The 19553-nt window shown below is 47.1% G+C and overlaps 1 protein-coding gene and 1 long non-coding RNA gene across 3 annotated transcripts; one reads left to right on the forward strand and one right to left on the reverse strand.

Annotated features, from left to right (window-relative positions):
* Positions 1 to 9432: 9432 nt before the first annotated feature.
* Positions 9433 to 19350, reverse strand: Tnfrsf9 (TNF receptor superfamily member 9). Of its 2 annotated transcripts, none has more exons than XM_071617309.1 (8): positions 19154 to 19350; positions 17592 to 17721; positions 16766 to 16870; positions 16262 to 16399; positions 15836 to 15902; positions 14102 to 14190; positions 13507 to 13641; positions 9433 to 10987 (listed from the first exon to the last, which is right to left on the reverse strand). In XM_071617309.1, the coding sequence occupies exons 2-8, from the start codon at positions 17704 to 17706 to the stop codon at positions 10899 to 10901; spliced, it is 738 nt and encodes a 245-aa protein (XP_071473410.1). In that variant the 5' UTR covers positions 17707 to 17721; positions 19154 to 19350; the 3' UTR covers positions 9433 to 10898. The 2 variants fall into 2 exon arrangements, with proteins under 2 accessions (XP_071473410.1, XP_071473411.1); XM_071617310.1 differs by having other exon boundaries at positions 17592 to 17747.
* On the forward strand, positions 12310 to 14652 carry LOC139707205 (uncharacterized). Its single transcript, XR_011708738.1, has 3 exons — positions 12310 to 12352; positions 13526 to 13619; positions 14075 to 14652. It is a non-coding gene; the product is annotated as an uncharacterized lncRNA (long non-coding RNA).
* Positions 19351 to 19553: the final 203 nt, after the last annotated feature.

Below are 19553 nucleotides of genomic sequence, written 5' to 3' on the forward strand. Positions count from 1 at the left end.
ATAAAAATAGACTGATGGCTATAAAATCAGACACATCTAATCACATCACTCATCACTTACGATTCTGAACTATGTGTGGACACAAATCCCTGGAAATGTGGTCCCAAGGCCCCCTGGAGCAGCAGAGGGCTGAGCCAGAGCTTCAGGGAAGAGAGCAGCTCAGCATCCATCGTGGGGGAGGAAGGAACGGGAGAGGGCTCCAAAGGGTAAGCAGGTACTCCCTCATGTTTACCTTGTTTTATTCTGTGATATACCAGAGAAGAAGTGTGTTCTAACAATCTGGGTCATTTTTAAGACTCTCCTAAGCATGAATAGAAGAGGAAGCAGGTTGCAGACACAGTCAGATTCCGCACTCAAGTTGGGAGGCACACCTGCACCTGGAGGCCACGGGGACTTCCCCACGCCCTCCGCCCTCCCTTCATCTGCACAGAGGCTCACTTCTGACCCCAGCAAAAGTGCCTCCAGCATGTGGCTCCTTTAAGATTTCTTTTCTTTTTTTTTAGCATTTCAGTTATTTACTTATGCATTATCTATCTATCTATTTATTTATTGCAGTACTGGGGATGGAAACCAGGGGTGCTTACAACAGCCAATGGACAATGAGTTCCTGTACACTGTGGCACAGTTTTTTTTTTTTTTTTTTTAATCTCTGAGACTCTCAGGTCTTCAATTCAATAGCTACTCCAGGAGTAGAGGTAAAAATACACGAATGTGTTCTCTCCTGAACATTTTATTTTATTTTATTTTGGGGGGTACCAGGGATTGAACCCAGGGAACCCCACCACTGAACCACACCCCCAGCCCTATTTTGTATTTTATTTAGAGACAGGGTCTCACTGAGTTGCTTAGTGCCTTGCTTTTGCTGAGGCCGGCTTTGAACTCGTGATCCTCCTGCCTCAGGCTCCCAAGTCTGGGATCGCAGGTGAGCGCCACTGTGCCTGGCTGAATATTTTCTTTTTGAAGTCTCAAATCCACATGTGGCCAGTCACTTTCTAGGTTATGATTCATGAACCAAGACCACAGTAAGAAGCCAGGAGATCCTGGTACTAGCCAGACTTAACACAAGCCACTCAACCTTGAAGGGCCACTTCCTCCCTTGGGACTTCAGCTTTTATTTCCCTTTCGATTTGGAAACTTTGTGGTTCTACATGGCTGACTGGCATGTAAATTGGTAAACCTTTTTGGAAAGTGATTAAAAAAAAAAAAAGAATTATTCTAGGTAGGAAACAGAATTCCAGTTTTAAAATCATGTTCTCCAAACAGCTCTTATGATACAGAAATGCACATCATATAGTATAATTTCATTTACAAAGTATATTTATTTGTTAATGTCATGCAAACCCTCCAGAAATATGTCCTTTAAAGTAGCAGAACACTGTTTCACTGTCAGACATGTCAGCAGAACTCATTTGAAAAGTTTAACGTGTGGGATATTTTACCTTGTAGGGAAACCCGGGCTAAACTCAACTTCCTGTGTTTTTGTAGTGAACAAGGAAGAATTGGGATGTAAGTGTGGTTGTCAGACCGTGAAGGTTCCCAGTGGGTGCCTGGTGTCCCTGACACTGGACCTCACTTGGATTGTCTTCCTGGGGCCTCATAGAATCAGACCAGTTACATTGTACTCGGAAGCACGACAGCTGTAGGATGTGTGATTGTGATTGCACTGATCTGTAAGCATTTCTCACACTAGGAAACTTGAACGACTTACTAGAAGTATGTGTTATTGAGCCAAGTGCGGCTAAACACGGTTCAAGCTTGTGGAGTAAGAATGTGACAAGGGCGTTGCTCCAGCGCTTGGTTTGTGTGTGGCAGTGCGCTAAGCGCCTTGTTCACAGGCTTCACATCTACAGGCCAGGTGTAGAACCTCTACCACAGCATAGAGGACTCGCCAACTGGTTAAGGGCTCTCAGGTCCAGTGGCAATGACGAAGCCTCAGACAGACCCGGTCCAAAGCCTGGGAACTTAACCCTGAATCCTATGGCCTCCAGTGGTTTGATTAGGTGTGTGGGTTGGAGGAGTTTTCTGTGGATTCTGGCTTGCTCTCTGCCTTTCATAAATAGCGGTAATGCCAGGCGAGGTGGCCCACACCTGTAATCCCAGCTACTGGAGAGAATGAGCCAGGGGGATGCCAAGTTCAAGGCCAGCCTGGGCAGCTTAGCAAGACCCTGTGTCAACATCAAAAACAACACAAAACAAATAAGAGAGGCTGGGGATGTGGCTGAGCGGTCGAGTGCCCCTGGCTTCAGTCTCCAGGACTGCAAAATAAACAAGAGCAGTAGTAAACAGAAACCTCAAGAGTCGGACCCAGGGATTTCCTCCGTATGGCAGCGTGTGCTGGCCAAATGCCGCGTCACCTGTCCTACCCACGTCTGGCAAGTTGTCTCTCCACACTGGGGACGGTGGTTTATTTCACAGGAACTTCCCAAAACCAAGAGCAGAATTAAATTCCGTCCAAGCCTCATGATGCATGAGAGCCATGGGCCCTGCCTCGCAGGTTTTGGGCTTTGCAGTCAGGAAGGGAGAGTGGATGCATGCGGTCGTGGGAGGATGGAGGGGGCCCAGGGCAGGGCCCAGGAGGGACAGACTGTCCTGTGCAGTGGGAACAGAAGCAAAGTAGGACACACGAGGTGCTTCCCAAAGAAAGGTGGGATCTTCCCCTCTCCCACCCAGCTGTGCCACACGGAAAACAGGACCAGCGTTGTGCTCAGCCCGTGGTGCCTACTGCAGAGTGAAGGGCAGTGAGAGCCACAGCTGGCCATGAGCAAACCACCGAGAGTCTCACAGTCTCACGGCTCACCAGCTGCCTCCACTGAGCTCAGGCAGAAGAGAACTTGGCAAAACCTTATCTTGAGAGAAAGAAGCTCATGTTGCAGGACTATTTTCTTGCCAGCTATATACCCATAAGTGGTGGCTACCAAGGCAGCTCCCTGATCCCATCCATCCATCCATCCACCCACCCACCCATCCATCCATCCACCCATCCAACCATCCACCCATCCAACCATCCATCCAACCATCCATCCAACCACCCATCCATCCATCCATCCATCCATCCATCCATCCAACCACCCATCCATCCATCCATCCATCCATCCACCCACCCACCCACCCATCCATCCATCCATCCATCCATCCACCCATCCAACCATCCATCCATCCAACCATCCAACCACCCATCCAACCCATGGGAGTGCCCACTCTCCAGAAGTGGAGACCACAGTGGAGAATCAGACAAAACCCCTGCTCAGGGGCTGCCTCGAATCTGAGAGGCAGATGATGAATGAGTAACAGACAGACAGTCCAAGCCGGTCCACACACAATGCCGTCTGTGAGGCCATATGCAGTCTCATGCCAGGTAGTGATGATGGTGTCCCCTTCTGGTGACTTCCCTCCCGACTAAAGCGCACAGCACATCTGTGTAGCTTGGCCTTTGGAAGGCTGGGTTGGTGGCTCTTTGGGACAGTAAAGATGGGGTCAGGTGGAGGCAGGGAAAGAGCAGGCGAGGAGGGAGGGGCGGGGGGAGGAAGGAAGGGAGTTCCGGCTGGGCGATGACCCCGGCCAGGACCTCGCCTTCCAGAGGCCTAGGACAGAAGTCCCAACATTGTCCCTGTTTCCTCCTTGGCCTTTTCACCCACCAGAGGTGGCTGTGTGCAGTGGTGTGCTGGTGCCTGTCCCCACTTCCTGTGTTTTTAAGTATTTTTGTGAACCGATCAGCTTTATTTTCAGAAAAAGCAAAGTGTTAGGTTTAAATGCCTTGATTGATAGCATGAAACAGTGTGTAAGAATCTGTCCTCCGAGTCCTTGGCTTCTCTCTTGCAAAAGGACTTCCTTATGACTTCTCTGTCCAGCACTTTCTGTCCTACCCTTCCCTTGGAAAACCCCAGTCAGGGCCTGTGGGCTTGGCCTCTGCTGGGCCCTTCTGGGAAAAGCAGACGTGTTCTGGATTTGGACCTGGACCCTGCAGGGAGAAGACCCCTCACCCAGAATGAGCAAGCCCCCCTCAGCCTCCTCTGGGCCCATTCCTCTCCCCCGCCCTCTGTCCCTGCCCCCAGTCAGCAGAGGACCCCAGAACCTCAGCCAGGCCTCCTGTCCCTCCTCCCAGCCCGGGGCCCCCACCCCGCATCTGCGCTTGTCCTCTGCTGGAGGCCGCACCCGCTTCCCCTGAGCGCTCCCGTCCTCTCAGGCAGCTGCCCCCTCCTTGCGCCTGGACCCCCCATAATATCTGCGTTCAGCCTTCTTCAAACCTCCCCGTTAAGAGAACCGAAGACTCCCTTCACTGGGTTAACCACATTCAGCAAATAAGAGTGCAGGGTGTGCGGTCACATCTGGATCTCAGATAGACACTTTTAGTAGAAGCCTGTCCTCAGTGTCGCACAGGACGCACTTACACTGAGGAACGATTCCTTGTTCACCTGAAGCTCAGCTTTCACTGGTGACTGCACCCATCTGATGACCCTGCCTGAGACCCCACATGGTCCTCTCGTTCCCTCCCCATCTCTTTCACTCACAGCTTTTGAAAGGTATGAGGACACCCACTCTCACCACCCTGTCACCTCCCAGGGGGCTCCTTGTGGGCTTCTGGGTCACAGAAGTCTAGCTCTCCAGGTTGGCACTTCCCAGGCCCCTTCCAAGCCACCGCTTTGTGGCTGAAGCCAGTGCACACTCTGTGGTCACTGCTCCAGACTCTTCCCAGCCTTTGGCTGTCCTGTGGCCACGCTCATCTGCTGGAGCCCAGAGACCCTGCCAGGGGCACTGGGATGCCGCTCCCGTCCCGGCCTGCCATGAGGTGTCCTCTGGCTCTGCTGTGGCTCACATGCCCTCCGCTGGGGAAACCCGAGTCCAGTGCTGCCGCTAGCCAGCGCTCCTGACCCCCGTGCTCCCCCTCCAGGGCTCTGTGGCTCTGCTAAGGGTTCCTCTGTCCTCCCAGATGCCTGAACCAGAAACCAGGGTGTTGCCCCCAGCCCCCAGATGAGGCTTGCCCAGCTCCCACTCTGTCCTCAGGCTGCAGCCCCGCCCTGGGTTCCTGAGCAGCCTCCTCACCCGCTGCAGACCTGGTCTTGCCTCTAACTTCTTCCACTGCGGTAGGGAGCGTTCTGAAACGCCGGCCTGAGCCACCCCTTCTCCGGCTCCCCCGTGTCCACAGGGTGAGATCCAAGTTGCTCAGCTTGACTTAGAAAATCTGGATACCCCTCCCTCTCCAGCCGCCACTTCCTTCTTCTCTTCTCCGGCCCCAGCCCCAGCCTTCTCCCTCTTGCTTGGCCCTTGGCTCCTTCTGGGAGCCCCTGCCCAGCACGTCCTTTCCTCAGCCTCCCCAGGAAGCACTCCCTCCCCACCCTCTAGCCTGGGACAGCTGCCCCTCCAGGTACACAGGGCTGAGCGGCGGTACCACCTGGACCAGCCCATAAGCACAGGAGGGCAGCTTGCAGTCCTCTTCCTGGCACACAGTAGGTCCTCAGTTATGTTGTGTCCAGTGAAGAAACTCTGTTCCCCAATGCGGCTCTGCTCAGGTTGATGTTGCCTGGCCCCTTGTCAGGAAGTCCCTGTGCCTTTGTGTCTTCACACCGTTCCTGGGGCAGGGCAGACACCTCCATAGACACCAGTTCAAGGGAAGAATCATATTTTGTAGTCGGCTCCTTTGATGAATTGGTCAAAATCAGTTTCTTCCAAGAATCTGGAAAAGACACGTTGTTTAAAAGCCTTTAATTTGTTTTAAAACCTTAATTTGAAATACAGTTCTGAATCAACACTGATATAAAACAGCATTCATTTTTATGTGACTGATTAGTCAAATATTGGGAGCAAAGGGAATCTCAAACTCCCCGTCTTTAACATACTTTGGCACTGAAGTCTAAGTTTCCATTGTTTACAAAGAGTGGCGCCTCATTTCCTTATTAGCCTTTATGATCTGATGTTGCAATAGTAACATAAAGTTTTAAGAATAAGCTGTCTTTTTTCTTTGAAGATGATAGAGTTATTCATTGATTTTATTTCAGAGCCCTTTTTAAAAGCCCTTAGTGACCCCTTTCTGGCCCCGCCACACAGATCACACCAGCCTCCACTGCCGGCCCTCATGCGGCCTCAGCTACCCACGAATGGAAAGTCTGCCCGCACAGGCAGGAGGCACCCTGTACAGCCAGGCCCCCTCATATCTAGAGTTTCCATCAGAGTGATATCTTCCACTAAGAATAAAATCAAAATTTGTTTCAAAAATAACCTAGACTGGTTTGGGGGCACTTGAAAACTCTTTTAAACTTGTATATTCCTATGTTAATTTATTTTGATCATAGATATTTACATTTATTTCTATTAAGCCAAACAGTTGAGTTTCCCAAATTAATCCCCAAACAGGATCATTTTATCCTGTTTTGATTTTCCTTATTTGTTAACTATCATTTAGGGGAAAAGATGATTCACACTCCAAGTTCCTGTGTTTTTCATTTGTGACTTTTACACATTATACCAAAATATACTATGATAAAGAGATCACACGGCCCATGTAATAAGCAAAGTCCATCAGACAGGCAGAGCACACTGGGGATTTTTGGGTTTATTCTCTGGGACAAGTAGGAGTTTGTGGCGTCATTCTGAATGCCTTACATCAGAGGGGCATGACCGGTTCCTTCTGAACTTTCATGGTAAGCCACAGAGAATGAGATATCTTGTGCCCCAAGCCAAGGTAAAACCCATGTAGAATTTACAGAGTTGCTGGGCACCCGGCCCAGAGAGAAGGGCACTGCTGTTGTCCCAGCTCCTCAGGAGACTGAGGCAGGAAGAGAAGCATCACTTGAGCACAGGAGTTCAAAGCCATCCTGGGCAAGAGAACAAGACCCTATCTCAAAACACAGACAAATAAAACAAAAATGTGAAAAATAAATCAAATCATCTTCACAAACCAGGAATAAAAGGGAACTTCCTTATTTGATCAAGCATGTTTTACAAAAAAAAAAAAAAAAAAGCCCCAAACTGAAAGTAGTATACGAGAATAAAAATCATACTATCACATTGTATTTTAGCAGGAAGACAAGCATAAGAAAGAACTAGAAAAGGAAGAAAATAGTCAAGCATGGTGGTTCACACCTGTAATCTCAGCAACTTGGGAGGCTGAGGCAGGAGGATCGCAGATTCAAGGCCAGCCTCAGCAACTTAGCAAGACACTAATAATAAGGGTGTACATTAGTGGTAGAGCACCTAGTCCCACACACACCTAAAAGGAAGAAACTATTATTATCGTAGATAACATGATGGTGTAAACAGTCAAAATAATCTACTATTATTAGAAATAATAGGAAAGTTTGGCAAAGAGGCTGTCTACAATGAAGATGAAGAGGCTCCCTTCACCCCTACAGTTCACAACAAGCAAAACCATTCTACCAGTGACAATAGAGCAAACCCCCAGAAATAAACTGAGTGGAAGATGCATGAAACATTTCTGGAGACATTGTTTAAAACTCTTCTGAAGGACACTAAAGCCTCATCGAGGTGGAGGACAGTAGTTTGACTCTTATGGATGGGAAGACCCAGCATGGGTACAGCACCTGCTGCGTCAGGTGCTCTTCTCAGCACCCGCGTCAATCACCTCCTCCTGGAGAAAATATTAGCCCTCCCTAGAATGATCTATCTATAGTGAAGTTTCCTTCAAGGGATGGGGTGCAGCTCAGGGGTAGAGCTCTTGTCAAGCCTGCAAGAGCCCCTGGGTTCCATCCCTGGCACAACCAAAAAGAAAAAAAAAAAAAAAAGAGAAGTTTCAATGGAAATTTTTTGGAATTCAGTTTCTAAAATTTATAGAGAAGAATGAAGGGTTAAAAATAGCCTCAACATTCTTGAAGTAGAAAAAGGTGAAAGATATGTCCCATCAGATACCAAGACCATCACAAAGCCACTGAAATGAGACAGTGTGGCATCAGTGCAGGAAAACCAAAGTGACAGTGGGACATAACAGCCCAGCAGCAGGCCTGTGGCCAATGGACACTTGATGGAGGGCAGAGGTGGCCTGGCAGATCTGCAGGGCACAGATGGAGCACCGAGCGAATGGTCCCGTCATCCCTGATCCCACATGCACAAAAATCAGTTCCTGACAGGTTGGACTACAACATGAAAGACGAAAGCTCTGGGACTGAGATGTGAACAGCTATCTTTTTTTTTTCGGTTTCTCCCTCTTATTTTTTTTTTAAATTTTATTTTTTTATTAGCTACACATGACATTACAATGGTCTTGGCAATTCATACATTTGAATCATTGGGGTATAATTTCTCGATTTTTCTGATTGTACAGATTGCAGAATCACACTGGTCATAGAGTCACCTATATACACACAGCAATCATAATATCTATTCTGCTGCCTTCCTATCCCCCCTACTTCTCCCCTCCCTGTGAACAGCTATCTTTATGACATTATTTGAAAGAACTTCTTTGATCAGGCAGCAACAGCAACCAAATGTGAACCATATAAGAAAAGAAAGATAGCTCTAATCAAATTGAATGGAGAGCTTTGTTGCTTATTAGCAGAAAGTCAAAGAAAGATGCCATTAGAAAGAAAAAAAATCACAAAGGAGATATTTATTATATATAACCGACCAGAGATTATTCTCTAGAATATATAAGAAAATTATGTGAATCAATAAGACAGACAACCAAATTTTAAAAAATAGACTAAAAGCATGAGTAAGCATTTCATTAAAAACTCAGCGGTATATAACCATGTGACAAAGTACCCATTAGTAATTGAAAAAATGCCAAAGAAAGCCACAGTGAAATGCCACTAAGTTGGCAGAACTCAGGTTGTTGATAGCACGGGTCAGGGAGGATCAGATCAGCAGGACACTCGATGACTCAGCCATGTGAACTAGAGTACGTGGAGGACACGGCTGCACCCTTGGAAGCACTTGCCCCTCCCTGTGTAAAGATCAGGATTTTCTGTCTGTCAATCCCTAGCTGAGCTGGTGACTACTCTAAAGGTTGGTTAGTGTCTAACCAACTAAAGATGGGTGAAAGTGATATGTATCTCTTTCCCTTAAGACGGCCCATGTTCTAAGAAGGAGCTCCCTGCACCCAAATCCTGGAGTGAAATAACATAAGACAGAGAGCCCCAGCCATCGTGGGCACACAGTGACAATAAAAAAATGTACCTTTGTTCTTTGGTTGCAATCCATTAAGATTGGTGGTGGGGTGTCTTTTGTTACTTCTGCATAACCTAGCAGGTCCTAACTGTTACCGTCACTAGCTCATCAAGCTGAGCATTCACATGCCCTAAGATCCAGCAACTCCACCTTCAGGAAGTTTTCCTAGAGACACTGCTACCCAAAAGAACATTGATAGCAACATTGTTGGTGACTGCAAAGAACCTGAAACAGCCCAAACATAACTTGGCAGAGGATGGATTGGTAAATTGTGGTGTACTGTCTTTGCCAAATAAATGCACATGACAACACGCATAAGTCTTATAAATATAATTTGGAATGATTACAGCAACTCACAGAAGTCTCCATACAGCACAGTATCATTTTCATAAGGCTCAAAAACAAACACAGCTAAACAACAGTGTTAGGACACAAAATTAAGTAATAAGTGATTTTTTTGAAGCAAGAAAAAGATTCCAAATTTCCTAGAGAGGTTGCCTGGGAGTGGGCAGAAGATGAGGAAGGAAGTTGCATTCTGATGGATCCTCTGATCTTGACTTTGACCCTACAAAGGGTCAGATATCAAATTTTTAGACATTGTGGAACTCTACAGCCTCTGACACAAGTCGTGCAAAGGTGGTTTTTGACCAGGTGTGTGGATGTAGCTGGGTGCCCATAAAATTTTATTTATGGACTATGAAATCTGAGTTTCCAATAATTCTATGTGCCATGAGATATCACTCTTATTTTTAACCACTTAAGAATGCGAAAACTAGGGGCTGGGGATGTGGCTCAAGTGGTAGGGCGCTTGCCTGGCATGCGTGCGGCCCAGGTTCGATCCTCAGCACCACATACAAACAAAGATGTTGTGTCTGCCAAAAACTAAAAAAAATAAATATTAAAAAAAAATTCTCTCTCTCCTCTCTCTAAAAAAAAAAAAAAGAATGCGAAAACTATCCTGAGCTCATAAGCCATATAAAGGCAAATGGTGGCCAGAGGAGGCCATGGGAGCTTGGTGCCCTGCACTAGTGCTTGGGCTGGGTTGAGTGCCCAGGGGCTCCTTTTTCCTTGAACTTCATGCTTTTCAGGCATGTCCCATTGATTAATGTAACGGCTCAGCGGGACAATGGCAAAAGGTGAGGGTATGAAGAGGACCCCAGCCCAGGCAAAAATATTTAAATTCTGTGATGTCTCCTTCGACCCCAAACTCAGGGGCTCTCAGCATTCTTGCTGACAATGGAGGACATCATTGTGTTAATGAGGGGACTAATGGAAAATCTGGTAGGGAATATTTACTGCTTATTCTATGGCTTATGGTCATATGTCACTTAGCACACACAAAAAAAAACCTGCATTGGTTTTGATGGTAATTTTGGCTGGACCACTGCCCATGTGATTGAATTGAAATCTCTGTTTCTGTTTGTTTGTTTGTTTGTGGGGCTGGGGATTGAACCCAGGTCCTTACACATGCTCAGCACTGAGCTCCATCCCCAGCCCCTGATGGGATTGACTTGAAACTATCATTTTTTCTATGGGTTTCAAAAGCCTAGCCCAGTCCTGTTAAGTAGCATCTTACATTCACCACCAACACTGCCCCACGCTTCTGTTAAGAGTGGAACATTTGTAAAGGCCAACTCATTAGCATTAGAGAAGACTCATCAGGGGCAATGCTGGGTGCTTTCTAGTGTGACACTTTTCAATCTAAAAGGACATGACAGTGAGATCACTCAATTTCTCTGGCTTCTTTCCGGGTGAGTTCTGACAGCTCTTGGGATTTCACTTCACAGTTCACATCCTCCTTCTTCTTCTTCTGGAAACCGGCAACTACAGGCGTCTTCCTCTTGGGCAGTTTGTACTGGCTTAATAAATGCTAGAAAATGATGTAAAAGACACTTATGTTTGTGGTCTAAATCACATAATGCTTATTTCCCACAAATCACAGTTGTAGAACATTTCTAAGCAGCAAATATTCTCAGCTTTAACTTCAGCTGACTTATTTCAGAGTAACGGTGAGTATGAGCTTTTCCTGGAGATTATTGAAGACTCATTTCCTTTTCCCAAATATTTTATTGGTCTTTTCAAACTATTTTCTGCAATAAGTAAAAAAGTCCTATGCGTGAGTGACTGTAAGCATAAAATATCAGCCATCTCCCAGGCACAGCTCTAGTTTAAATTTAGCAGTGTATACTTTAGTCGTGGGGTTACTTGTTTAGATATTAGACAATTTCTCTTGAATGAAATCCCGTGCTGACTACTTTAAAGACATCTCCACCACTTCCATCCAATAGTAACCAAAGAACGGACCTGTGCCCGGCTTCTGGATCTCCTTCTGCAAGTTCCCTTGAAGTGTTTGTGTTACTGCTGAGAAACTTTCAAATCCTAAGCAGGTATTTCCCGAGACCTGACAAGGCTCAAGGCCTATCCCAATTTCACATGCTTGTTACTCTTAAAAAAAAAAAAAAAAAACAACCAAAACCAGACAACCACACTGTCCCTAAAAGGCAACAAAAACTGTCAAGACCTTCAGAAATGCCAGGGAGTTGTCTTTTGAAATTGTATCAAAGATTAACTCAAAAATGGCGCTGAAGATCCACTTCAGGCAGGTGTGGGGGGGACCTGATCTTCCATATCCTTGCTACTGAATCCCTCAGAAAACTCTGGACTTACATATAAAACAAACATGAGATGATACTGGAAGGTGGAAAGAAGCGGGGGGAATGGCCAAGAATCTCAGAGCCTCGAGGAACAACCCGCCAATGAGTTTTGTGGGTTTTCTTTCTGCCTGAGATACCCCGCGGGGAACCCAGAAGCCAACTCCGGTATCCCAGTGGGCGTGGTCCCATTAAGGCTCCAATTCCAAATACTTCTGAAAAGTATCTCTGCTGTCCCTTTGGGTGGGGGTGGGGACAGTCCTTTAAGGTGTGGGTGATAGCTGAGAGCTGTAGACCAAGAAAGAGCGAGCTTCAGAGTCGGAAGAAAACCATCTGCAGCTCACACACTGACAGCAGAGATCCTGTGATCTACCAGGAAAGCACGGGCAGCCCTGGGAGAGGTCGGCCCTCACAAAAGAGGAACGCCAGTGGCCCAGCACCGAGGAGGCCGGCCTCAGGGTGGTCGGGGAAATGCAAATCAGAACCACAAGGAGAAGCGAAACGCGTGCTTAGGTACAGGATGGTTTCCCGCGCGCACTGCAGACAGCCCCGTCCGCCCGTGTCAGGGTGGGCAAGAGCGGACGGTGAGTCAACGGTGGGGGGGGGACTTAAAAGACCTGAAATTGAGTGAAAACCGCCAGCCACGCGCACCCGTAGCCGCCCCTGCAGGGAAGGGCAGGGGAGCAGCCTCCCGGGCCTCTGCAGGGAAGGGCGCGAGCCCGCGAGCCCAGCTGGGGCTGGCGTGGGCGGCTGTGAGCGGAGGGCTGCGGACGGACGGCTTCCGGGGAGCCAGGCCTTCTATTTATAGACCCGGTTAGAGTTTCTCCCCCAGCAGTTTGTTAACCTTGACGTTGATGCGTTTCCTAGATGCTCCCCGCGGCACAAAGGCTTTGGACCCTAAGAGTCTTTAGGTAAGACCGAAACTTCTAAGTAGGTGCCCTCGGAGTGCTCCTTCCATCCATGAACCCCTCGAGTTAAATCTAGCCTGTGGTCACTCATCGGTCCTCCGTGAAGACCAAGCACTGGTTGCCCCATCCATGAACCGTAAACTTAATTATAAACACAGCAGCATTTGCTTAGTGGGTGCTGACCCTGTGCTGGACACCAGCTGAGTTCTTTATAGAAATAGTCCCTTATTTTGACACCACATTTAAAAAAATAATAACAACAAATAAAATAAAGTTATTTTAAAAAATAGTCCCTTATTTAACGGATTAACAAATGGAATTTACTACTGAAATTTTCATTTAATCTAGATTGGTGTTATTATAATCCACTTAGTTAAAGCCACTTTAACCACCACCACCCCCAGCTCTCCCTGCCTTCCCCACTGAAGTTAAGGCCATTCTCTCCCAGAGGGGCGGCTCTTTCCTGATCCCCCCCACAGCCAGGGCGCCGCAGGCACAGCTGCTCACCCCCCCAAGACTGCAGCCTTCTTACCCGGCTTTTCCCTAGGGTCCTGCGACATCAGCTGCCAGGCTTTCTCTTGGGGCTGGGTCATTCTTTGTCGGGCATTCACCTGGCACTGTGAGCCCTCAGCAGAACCCTGGCCCCCCACTCCAACGGCCCCTCCCCACCATCAGCTTGCGGAAGGTCCCCTTGGGGATGGCGTTGTCCCTGCTGATAACCACTGTGCTGATCTAACCGCCTTTTTAAAACTTTAAAAATCCCCTTTTCCTTCCTAGTAAAAAGCCTGGCCCCGGAGCGCTCGTGTTGAATACTGTTCGGTGGGCCTTACGTTGTTTGAATATATACAGGAACTTCTTCCTGCTCCACTTGACCATGGAGAGCCGGAGCACGAGGAAGATCAGCAGGAACACCACGGCGGCCGAGGTCAGCGCCAGGAAGAAGGTGAGGACCTGCGCAGAGCGCCCTTGGCAAGGAGCAGAGGAGAGGTGAGGGCGGGCAGCGGGGGGCAGGTGCGCGCCAAGCCCGGGAGAAGCCTTGGCCACCCCAACCTGCGCGCTTAGTAAACCCAGTGACTCTGCAAGAGCCAACACTGGGCCATCTTCCTGGAGGCGGGCAAAAGTTAAGCAGCGTGGCCTTTCCAGCAGGGAGGAAACTGGGGCTTGTGCCCCCTACTTGGTGCTCACAAAGGGGCAGCACTGGTTTGGGATGAGTCCCAGCAGGCATGCGTACTAACATGTCTGAGAACAGCAGATGGATCCCAAGGCAGGTGGAAGGCCCCTGTGGGGGGCCTGTAGGGTGGCATTGGAGACCTCACAACACTGGGGGGCTTTCCACAGAAACGGGATAGACACCATACATTCACCTGGTTTTAACACAACTGTCCTGCACCCTCACAGGGACAGGCAAGGTCACGGAGCAGTTACCTGGAGAGATGTTGGGCAGAGCAGGTCCACAGACCACATCGCTGTCCTTCGTCCCCTTCTCACGTACTGATTTTCCATCCAGTGAACAGCTTAGACAGTTCAAGGAAAAGAGTTCAGATGATTAATCTAGTTACGGAGGACTCCAGTGAAAACTTTGATACTCGTCACCCACTGAAGTGGACTTGTCATGGAGGTGGGGCTGTGTGCAGGAAAAAGTTCCACTTGACCATTTGGCTTCCTTCAGCTTTCACTCAGCTTTCGAGGATGCACGAAGTTCACCCCACTCCACTTACTAACTGGGTTTTTCTTCCCAAGCTAGCGATCCATGCCAGGCTCCCTCTGTTCAGTGACAGCACACTTCAGGCTGCTGTGCCTGCTTGGCCTCTCCCCTTCCCCACCCACACACTTATTACTCATAGTCACACATCGTGGGCACACGTGAAGGGTCAGAGAAGGTTAGGACTCCCAGCATTTGCTTCAGACTCGCAAGGTCTGAGCCTGGACCTGCCACTTTACAGAATGACTCTGAGCAAGTTATGATGTCTTTCTGAGCCCCAAAGTAAGGATAGTATATGCTCGCAGGACTGTTATGAAAAGCAAATGGATGAATGACACGCTTCTGCCTGCCTGACACACTCAATAAATGGTAGCTAGCATCACCACCACCATCATCATCACCATCACCATCACCAACACCATCACCATCACCATCATCATCATCATCTCCATCACCACCACCATCATCATCACCATCACCATCATCATCATCATCTCCATCACCACCACCATCATCATCACCATCACCATCACCATCACACCATCACTATCATCATCACCACCACAATCATCATCACCATCATCACTATAATCATCAACACAACCATCACCATCATCACCATCATCATTGATCTGTTTTTCCCTCCTCTTAAGCTATCCCCAGTCCACCCATCCTCCAGAGCCCAGTTCAATCCGCTTTTCCACACACATGTAAATATTCTGATCAATTTGTGTTAAAAGACCTTAAAAAAAGACATTCTAATCTGTTACCAATCAGCACATTTGTAAAATACAATAAAAATGTAACTGCAAAATTATAATTAAAATGATTTTCTAGTGAGAAAATCAAATGGAAAAAAGAAAGGCATATAGAAGGTGAGGCCCAGGTATTTGTTATCAGAGACCACAGGCCTCGTTGCTCTGCCAGTTTCAGGTCTCTTGAGTGTCCTCTCCTGGCCCCTGTGGCTGCTGTTCTAGGCACACAAACTGCCTGTGAAGGCAGTCTCAGTGGCCCTGGGCCAGATCCCAGGGTCCACAGTTACATTCTTCCATGTGCTATTGGCTGCTGTACCCCCTGTTGTGGCCCGTGGGGGACATTCTGGAGGGGAAGAAGCACACTTTGCCCTTCTGTATCCGTCTCAGTGCTGGTACTGACCCCCTGAGATGGGCGATCGGTGCAGAAGGTAAGAGACAGCAAAGAGATTGGAAGAAAGCAGAGGAGACCAGGCAAGGCAGAGGGTGGCAGAGTTCCCCTGGCGAATCTGATCTCAACGCTCCAGGGATTGTTTCTGGAAGAATGCCCACTGTGTGTCAAGTCACGGCGCTGTCACGGTGTTCCTATCAGCACATCACTGTAGGTCTACACTCCAAAGGGGTAAATAGTTTCAAGGACAATAGTCCTGTCTTTCAAACACTTAACACAGACACTATTGTGTAAGTAAGTGAAATTATACATACTTTGTCCAGGGTCTACAGACACCACCTTCCTGATCGTTGAATGTCCCAGGACTACAGTCTTTACAACCTTGAAGAAAGATTGAAGCATTTTATCATTTCATAACCCTCCTTTGCACTGGCAAAGTCATTAACTTAGTATAACCTTGCACTGTTTTACAGTTCTTGAAACAGAACCCTGAGATCACCAATTGTACGTAGGGTATTGCATTTATCTAAAATGTGTAAAAAGGCATGGTTCTGACTATTAGCAAATGTCCTGATTTCAAATCATTTCTATTTATGGGAAAAAGTATATATCATTTTATTAATTAAAACATGGTGTTGATATCATGAACTTGAATATCATCACATGTTACTTTTAAGTTTCTGCATGATACACTTGCTCCACGTGACAAACTGGAATAGACACAGGAGGAGCAAACCTACCGTCTGCTGTCAGTTCCTGGCCTGGTTTACAATCTGGGTCACACATGGCACATCCTGCCCCCAAGCAGTGGAATCCTGAGATGCAGTCACACTCTGTGTCGCTGGTGAAGGAGCACGGCTTCTTGACCCTGTGGTAACCTGCAAGGCCCCAGGCCCCACTTGACCCCCACATCCAGGAAGCAAATTCATGTTCTTCAGCAAAAATCATGCCCCCGCTCCTCCCCACGTTCCCAATAGCACGTCTACTCTTGAACCTCCATAAAGACACTTTTGCACTTCGCTAATTGAAAGTTTCCCTCTTGTCAAGTGAACATTTCCTTTAAGATTTAAAAAGCCCCATAAGTAATAGCTTCTACACTAAGTACTTTTATTCGACCTGCCCACTGACTGAGGATTCCATGCCTTTGATACTTGACATATTAGATAGAGATCGAATAGAAAGTGGGGAACTAGAGTCTGCCCACAGCCCGTCCCCCAGATGAAGGATGCGCCTTTAACACACACCTTCACACTTCGTGCATATGTTGCAGGCTCTCTGTCCTGTGCTGGAATAGCTGTTGGAAGGACAGGGAATGCAAGTCTGATTCTTGCTTTTTCCACAGAAAGTACCTAAAAGGCAGATAACAAATGTATGTGTTCAGCAATGAACAGTCACCACCCAAAGCATTATAAAGTTCACAAGAAAGTTAGGATTAAAGTATTGTTTGTCTTCTAGACATCTCAGTGATAGACATTATTTTGTTTATTGACTTTTTAAGATTATACATTGGCAAGATTTCCCTTAGCATAATCACAGAGTTAGAGAAAAATACAAATATTGTAACAAAGGAATCAATACAAGGAAAATACTTGCCTTTGTCTATTGAACAAGAAAGAATGATTTCTCATGATTGATCCAGGAGATCAATATGACTGCATCCAGGAGAAGATTAATGTCCTTCATAGGTCCACTAGGATTTGAATACATTTGACTTTTCACACTCTGCCAAGCCGACTAGCAACGGCTTACTCTCTGCTGTGGCCCAGGCTGAGCACAGGATCTTGTGCACAAACTAGCATGATGTGAGGTCCTGCCACACCATGCACTGTTCTACCCTATCTCTGCAGCCCCGCTCCAATGCAGGAGACAGATCCGTAGTCCCCAGATGACAAGGTCGAGACACAGAGTTAAATAAGAGGGCTGTGCTCACTCATCAGGTGTGTAGCATCCAATAGACATATGTAAGTACATGAATACAAGGTCATTAAAAGGAGCCAGCCCTCACTGCCAGGCTAACTGAATCGTGTTTTCAACAGGACACATCAACACACATGGGAATTTGGTACTTACCAGCTGGACAGATGCCACAAAGATCTTGCACTGATCTCGTTCTCTCAAAATTCATGACCAACAGCACAGTTGCCACCACGTTGTAATAGCCATTCCTCATGATGGAATCCTGCATGGAGCTGATGCTATGCTAGCATAGTAAATTCCAAAAGAATTCTGATGGAATGAGCCAGTCACACCAATGTCACTGTGTGAGATGTAACAAATCCCAAGGACAGAGGGCTTTCTTCTTCCAGAATAATCTTTATTTCAACCACTACTTATACCATTTCACAGGACTACAACTCAGGGTACTTTAGGAGCAACTAATAATGGAATATTATGGAAAAGTAGCAAATTCATAGACTTCTACAATACGAAGTGTGACTAAACACAGCTTTGTGCATGTTTGCCAAAGAGTGAAATTTTCAACCTGTTCCACAAAAACTATGGCAAAAGCTCGCGGGACTCTCACAGATACAAGCATCAGCACCCAGATTTCAAAGCCAGTTAGTTGCTGCCTTGTGCAGAGCGGTCATTTGAACCATGGTCTGACTCCCTCAGGGCTGAGTAGCTGCCTGTGCAAAGGGGGTGGTCAATGTGGCCCAGTTGCTATGAGGACGCTGGCCAGAGGAGGCTACTGCAAAGGCACACAGTGTTATTAGTCGAGATCTTGAGCCTTGGGCACCAGCTCCCAGGGACAGAGAAGTCTAAGCATAACAAGATGACCCTGATGTCTCACCAGTCCTGCATCCCTCAGATTGCCTGCTTTGCTGAACTTTCCCACAAATAACTTTTTTTAAAAAGTACCTTTATTTTATTTATTTATTTTTATATGGTGCTGAGGACAAACTCAGGGCCTTGCATGTGCTAATCAAGCACTCTACCGCTGAGCCCCAACCCCAGCCCCACAAATAACCTTTTTGATGAAACTTGTATAATAACGTGCTGAGCTAGCTCTGGGTCCGTCCTCCCTCATCAGCTTCCTCTATCTGTGAGTCTGTCTGTCTTTTCTTCATCCCCCATTGCCCCCATCTGGTTCTGAATTGACCCAGGCACTGCCTCAGAGACAGAGTCCTCACAGAGAGTGGCACCTGTCAGTTGCATTCAACAAGAAGATACTTCAGTTACTGTTCCTTCTTTGAGCATCTAATTGTTAATTTCATATATATATATATATATATATATATATATATATATATATAGATGGATCTTTATTTTATTCATTTATTTATATGTGGTGCTGAGAATCGAACCCAGTACCTCCCACATGCCAGGCAAGTGCTCTCCACTGAGCTACCACTGGAGCCCTAATTGCTAACATTTTAAAGACCTCTCTTCTCAAGTCATCATCACATTTTCTTAAACCTAGGCATGAAAACTTGCCTATTGTGGAACTTGAAGCTTGTATAGTATCAACGCTAAGGAGTAAAGACAACTCTTCCTTTTTAAAATCTTTATATAGTAGGCTGTGGAATAGAAGGTATTCTAAATCAAAAGGGGAAAGATCTAGATATGTACAAGGAGAACCGTTTCCACCCTTACCCCGTCCTGGGTCCTCTGTCTAACCCCAGTGAACCTACCTTGTGATCTCAGAGGAGCAGAGAACTTTCCACTCTTGGGTACGGCAGCCAAGTGCTGCAGCTTGGGAGGACTGCAGGTCAAACAACAGGGTGACTCAGCCAGGCGGAGCTTCTTGGGAAGTCCCCACCACAGCTCCGATAGGGCTCATTTGTGTGCTGACCTCAAAATCCCCAGAGCCCCTGTCCCTTCTTGACTATGGCACTTCAGACCATTTCTTGGAAGTGGCTTCTACTGCTAGGACATTTCCCAAATGACTTTAGGAAAAGGATCTTGCCACTTAAAGCAGTGACTTATGTCAAAGCTTTCAGTGTGTCCTTAAAGTAGTCAAGATGGGAGGGATGAAACCGACTTCTGAAGACAGGGTTTTGCTCCACGCAGGACCTTGACTCCCTACTAGGG

The sequence above is a fragment of the Marmota flaviventris genome, chromosome 10, assembly GCF_047511675.1.
Source record: "Marmota flaviventris isolate mMarFla1 chromosome 10, mMarFla1.hap1, whole genome shotgun sequence".
In the NCBI taxonomy this organism is placed as follows: Eukaryota; Metazoa; Chordata; class Mammalia; order Rodentia; family Sciuridae; genus Marmota; species Marmota flaviventris.